The 5,577-nt window shown below is 45.0% G+C and overlaps 1 protein-coding gene across 1 annotated transcript in view; it reads left to right on the top strand.

Annotated features, from left to right (window-relative positions):
- LIPH (lipase H) overlaps positions 1-5,191 on the top strand; it is a 37,557-nt gene extending 32,366 nt beyond the window's left edge. Inside the window, exons 8-9 of the mRNA XM_032298363.1 lie at positions 1,162-1,335; positions 4,501-5,191. Of these exons, the coding sequence (XP_032154254.1) occupies positions 1,162-1,335; positions 4,501-4,588 (262 nt within the window). The 3' untranslated portion in view covers positions 4,589-5,191. The remainder of the gene's footprint in view (positions 1-1,161; positions 1,336-4,500) is intronic.
- The last annotated feature ends 386 nt before the right edge of the window (positions 5,192-5,577 follow it).

Raw genomic sequence — 5,577 nt, forward strand, 5'->3', positions numbered from 1 at the left:
AAAAAAAAAAAAAAAAAAAAAAAAAAAAAAAAAAAAAAAAAAAAGGAGGAATAATGTCTAGGGCAAGCCTTCTGTTCCTGGAGCCAGGGACTCCATGGTTCTTCCACCTCCCCAGAGACAGTGACTGAGCTGAACCTCTCCAGTGATATACCTTACCCTCAATTTGGTTTTCCACCTGTAGAAAACATCTCTGTACACTTGGAAACAATGATCAGAGCCTAGATTTTCCTCTTTTAAGGTTCATCTTGAGAGGGAGAACTAAAAAAAATACATGCTTAAGACTGATTCAGTTAGCATCGAGCTTAACTAAAGATATGTTTACACACGTAGGGATGCATTTTCTTTTCTTTCTTTTTTTTTTTTTTTGAGATGGAGTCTCACTCTGTCACCCAGACTGGAGTGCAGTTGCACGATCTCGGCTCACTGCAATTTCCACCTCTTGGGTTTAAGCGATTCTCCTACCTCAGCCTCCTGAGTAGCTGGGACTATGGGCACACGCCACCACACCCAGTTAATTTTTGTAGTTTTAGTAGAGACGGGTTTTCACCATATGGCCAGGCTGGTCTCGAATTTTTGACCTTGTGATCCACCTGCCTCAGCCTCCCAAAGTGCTGGGATTACAGGCGTGGGCCACCTCACCTGGCTAGGGATGCATTTTAACGGGAAAGATCATAACTTTGAACTCAGCCAGAACTGGGTTGGAATCTCTTCACTGCCACATAGAAGCCCTGTCACCTGGGGAGCTAGATCTCTGTAAGCATCTATTTCTGTCTATTAAACGAGGAAGATAATGCTCCCCATTCCCTGCAGAATGTTTCAGGGGGTTGGTGAGATGAGTCAAGAGACAAGGGCATCGTCTGCCGTGTAGTGAGCGTCATTAGCAGCGTATCTTTCTAAAGACATTTTGGGGTCACTTACATAGCCCTTTGGAGTCAGCAGACTTTGCCCATCAAAGTTGACTAGTTCTTGGGAGGTTGCTACACTGCAGCCTGGGCAACAGAGTGAGACCCTGTCTCAGAAGAAAAAAAAAAAAAAAAAAAAAAAAAAAAAAAGCCTATGGGGTGAAGTGGTTACCTGCTTCCCAGTGACTTGCAGGCTTCAAAACTGCTCTCTCTCATTAGTAGTCTTTATCCATTTTCCAATATTATTTCTTCCTTCCAGTGAACCCACCACATTTCAGAAATATCACCAAGTGAGTCTACTTGCAAGATTTAATCAAGATCTGGAAAAGGTGGCTGCCATTTCCTTGGTGTTCTCTACAGGATCCGTAATTGGCCCGAGGTACCAGCTCAGGATCCTCCGAATGAAGTTAAGGTCCCTCGCCCATCCGGAGAGGTGAGCCGAGGGCAGGGTTTGACAAAACCCGTTTTCCAAGGATATTGCTGGATCCTGTCCAATGTGCTTAGTCTGATGTTTTAACAAGACTCCATTATTCACAATGAAGAACACGATGGGTTTTCCCAAAATAGCTATGACTTTAAACAAGTAGCCTAGGCCAAGTGTAGCGGCTCATGCCTAAAATCTCAGCACTTTGGGAGGCCAAGGTGGGAGGATCGCTTGAGCTCAAAAATTGTAGCCACTCGCCGGGCACGGTGGCTCACGCCTGTAATCCCAGCACTTTGGGAGGCCGAGGCGGGTGGATCACGAGGTCAAGAGATCGAGACCATCCTGGTCAACATGGTGAAACCCCGTCTCTACTAAAAATACAAAAAATTAGCTGGGCATGGTGGTGCGTGCCTGTAATCCCAGCTACTCAGGAGGCTGAGGCAGGAGAATTGCCTGAACCCAGGAGGCGGAGGTTGCGGTGAGCCGAGATCACGCCATTGCACTCCAGCCTGGGTAACATGAGTGAAACTCCGTCTCAAAAAAAAAAAAAAAAATTGTAGCCACTCTGGGCAACACAGGGAGACCCTGTCTATGCAAAAAAAGAAACAAATGAAATAAAACCCCAAATGGAAAACAACTAGCCCAGCTGGGTTTGGTGGTGTATGCCTGTGATCCAAAAGTCAGGGGGCTGAGGTGAGAGGATCACTTGAGCCCAGGAGTTGGAGTCCAGCCTGGGCCACATAGCAAGCTCCTATCTCAAAATAAAAACAAAAAAATTAAAGAAAAATAAGCCGGGCACCGTGGTTCATGCCTATAATCTCAACACTTTGAGAGGCTGAGGTGGGCAGATCATGAGGTCAAGAGATCGAGGCCATCCTGGCCAACATGGTGAAACCCTGTCTCTCCTAAAAATACAAAAATTAGCCGGGCGTGGTGGCACGTGCCTGTAGTCTCAGTTACCCAGGAGGCTGAGGCAGGAGAATTGCTTGAACCCAGAAGGCAGAGCTTGCCGCGAGCCGAGATTGCACCACTGCACTCCAGCCTGGCAACGGAGCAAGACTCCGTCTCAAAAAACAAACAAACGACAACAAGAAACCCAAAAAACAAGTAGCCCAGTAATTCAAGAAAATTATACTGTATGTACTTAAGGATAGATCACCTACTCATCCAAGGAAATAATGTTATATGCTTAGAATTATACAGTTCTTCCCTAACTACCACACTGCTTGTAAGTTGGTAATTTGTTGTAGAAAAGAAAGCTTTGTATAATTTGGGAAGCTGATAAAACAGAGCCTAGTATAAAAAAAAGGTACAGAAAATTGGAACATTTTATTCCCTTGACCACAGGCGCATCCACCACGCGCAGCTAATTTTTTTATTTTTAGTAGAGACAAGTTTTCCCCACATTGGCCAGACTGGTCTTGAACTCCTGGCCTCAAGTATCCACCTACCTTGGCCTCTCAAAGTGCTGGATTAAAGGGGTGAGCCACCGTGCCCTTGACAGTCCAAAAGTATTATATTAAATTTCTTAAATTTGATAATGGCACTGTAAATGGCCTTGTTCTTAGGAAATATACAATGAATTAAGGAGTAAATATTCTCAATTTTGTTAGAAAAATAAACAATGTATGTGTGGGGAGAGAGACAAAGAGGGGGAGAAGGAGAGAAAGAATTTGTTTTTTTTTTTAAGTACAGAGCTGTACTGAGATGTATGTTTTGTAACAAATGCCACTCTACCATACAGTCCTAGCATCTAACCTGTGGACAGAGAGGGAGACAGGAAATGATGTGAGCAGTTAGTACTTTATGAATTTCTTTTTCTTGAAAGTTTAGGGAGCAGGCACGGTGGCTCATGCCTGTAATCCCAGCACCTTGGGAGGCCAAGGTGGGCGGATCACTTGAGGTCAGGAGTTCGAGACCAGCCTGGCTAATATGCTGAAACCCCTTCTCTACCAAAAATATAAAAAATTAGCTGGACAGTGGTGACATGTGCCTGTAGTCCCACCTACCTGGGAGGCTGAGGCAGGAGAATTGCTTGTACCCAGGAGGCAGAGGTTGCAGTGAGCCGAGATTGTACCACTGGGTGACAGAGTGAGATCCTGTCTCAAAAAAAAAGAAAGTTTAGGGTACCCTAAAACATTTAGCAATACAAGTTTCTTCTAAGAGGACAGTAATTGCATCCTAAAACTTTTTAATACTTTTTCCCCTGAATATTAGACAATATGTGTTTATTTTTTAAAATCTAGAAAGTACGAAAAGTGTTAGGAAGCAGAACAGTATCACCCATGTTGTCATTATTCAGAGGCAACCACTGTTAACATGTTTTTGTTATTTCTATTTAATCTTCATTCTTTTATTGATTTAAAGCCAGTTGAAGTTACATGGTAAATACAAGTTTACATCTTGTTTTCTTCCTCTTTTTTTGAGACGGAGTCTTGCTCTGTCTCCCAGGCCAGAGTATAGTATCGCGATCTCGGCTCACTGCAACCTCTCTGCCTCCCGGGTTCAAGCAATGCTCCTGCCTCAGCCTCCCGAGTAGCTGGGATTACAGGCATGTGCTACCAGACCCAGCTAATTTTTTGTATTTTTAGTAGAGATGGGGTTTCAGTATGTTTGTCAGGCTGGTCTTGAAGTCCTGGCCTCAGGTGATCTGCCAGCCTCAGCCTCCCAAAGTGCTGGGATTACAGGTGTGAGCCACTGTGCCTGGCCTTATATCTTGCTTTCTCCTTGGTGTTTTACTTACTGTAAGCATTTTCTTTCTTTTTGTTTCTGAGGCAGAGTCATTCTGTTGCCCAGGCTGGAGTGCAGTGGCACAATCTCAGCTCACTGCAACCTCTACCTCCCAGTCTCAAGCAATGCCTCAGCCTCCCAAGTAGCTGGGAGGGTGGCACACGCCACCACACCCAGCTATTTTTTTTGCATTTTTAGTAGAGACAGGGTTTCACCATGTTGATCAGGCTGGTCTCGAACTCCTGGTCTCAAGTATCACCCGCCCTGGCTTCCCAAAGTGCTGGGATCACAGACATGAGCCACCACACCCGGCCACCATAAGCATTTTCTATATTAAAAACAATTGCTAAATAATTTTTTATATCTTAAGGATATAGTATAATGTACTAGACCATTGCATTTTTATAATTTCATTGACGAGGATATTTCATCTTATTTTCCCAGGCCCCAGCTCTGTCGGTATGATCTTGTCCTGATGGAAAACGTTGAAACAGTCTTCCAACCTATTCTGTGCCCAAAGTTGCAGATGTAACTGTCGCCAGGACACATGGGCATCAGTAATAGAAAGCAAGCTACAACCACGGGCTGTTTTAAAGCATCACCTCACCTTTTCTGCAAGGCACAAAAAAAACCCCAAAGCTTTTTTCAGTAGCATCTATGGATGTCACATTGTACAACATCAAACAACCTTGTGATTATAAAACGATTCTGGAAAGGGAGCCCCTAACTAGGGCAAGTCAGAAATAGCTAGGCTTGCGGCAGCCCAGCGCTGTGTCTGCTGCGTCCTGGGGCCTCCTTTGTTCCGACCTGTCAATTCTGTTGCCTGTCACTCGGGTGGGTTCTGCCCATCACGGTTCCAGGTCAAGCACCTTCAAGGGAAGGACGGACTGGAGGCCTCACTGTGGACTCAACTCTGCATTCTCTGTGCCAAATTTCTCCAGTTCCCGCACAAGGAAGGGAATGAAACTGACCTGTACCTCACCGGGCTGCAATGTGGGTTTGGAGGCAAATCTATGAAGGCTTTTTTGAAATCCCATGGGTCCACATCTATGAGATGTGTGATAAATGTGAATATGCTTTTATTTATTTTCATAAGGCTTATCTAATTTGCAGTAAGAGAGCCTTTCTCTATCAACACCAGCTTCTCTCTTAGACTGTCTGATCTGGGAAGGCAAGAAAGCCATGTGCGGGCTCTCTGCCTTCTCTAAAGTGTTGTTGGAGCATAGAGGAGCTGGAGGAGGTGGGGATGGACTGACAGCTAAGAGAGTGGCTGCTGGGACTAGATGGTAAGTGGATGAGGAAAGAAGGGCAAGGAAGCCATGGGGCAGCCTCTCCACACAGCGACAGGGCAAGAGAGGGAAAAGCAGAGTTTGTTTTTCACCTAGAAGGATCACTTTACAGGCAATCCACATTTCTTTTTTTGAGACAGAGTTTCGCTTTTTTTGTTGCCCAGGCTAGATTGCAATGGTGTGATCTCTGCTCACTGTAACCTCTGCCTCTCGGGTTAGAGCAATTCTCCTG

The sequence above is a fragment of the Sapajus apella genome, unplaced genomic scaffold (assembly GCF_009761245.1).
Source record: "Sapajus apella isolate SASKATOON/1434 unplaced genomic scaffold, GSC_monkey_1.0 scaffold38, whole genome shotgun sequence".
NCBI classification, from domain to species: Eukaryota; Metazoa; Chordata; class Mammalia; order Primates; family Cebidae; genus Sapajus; species Sapajus apella.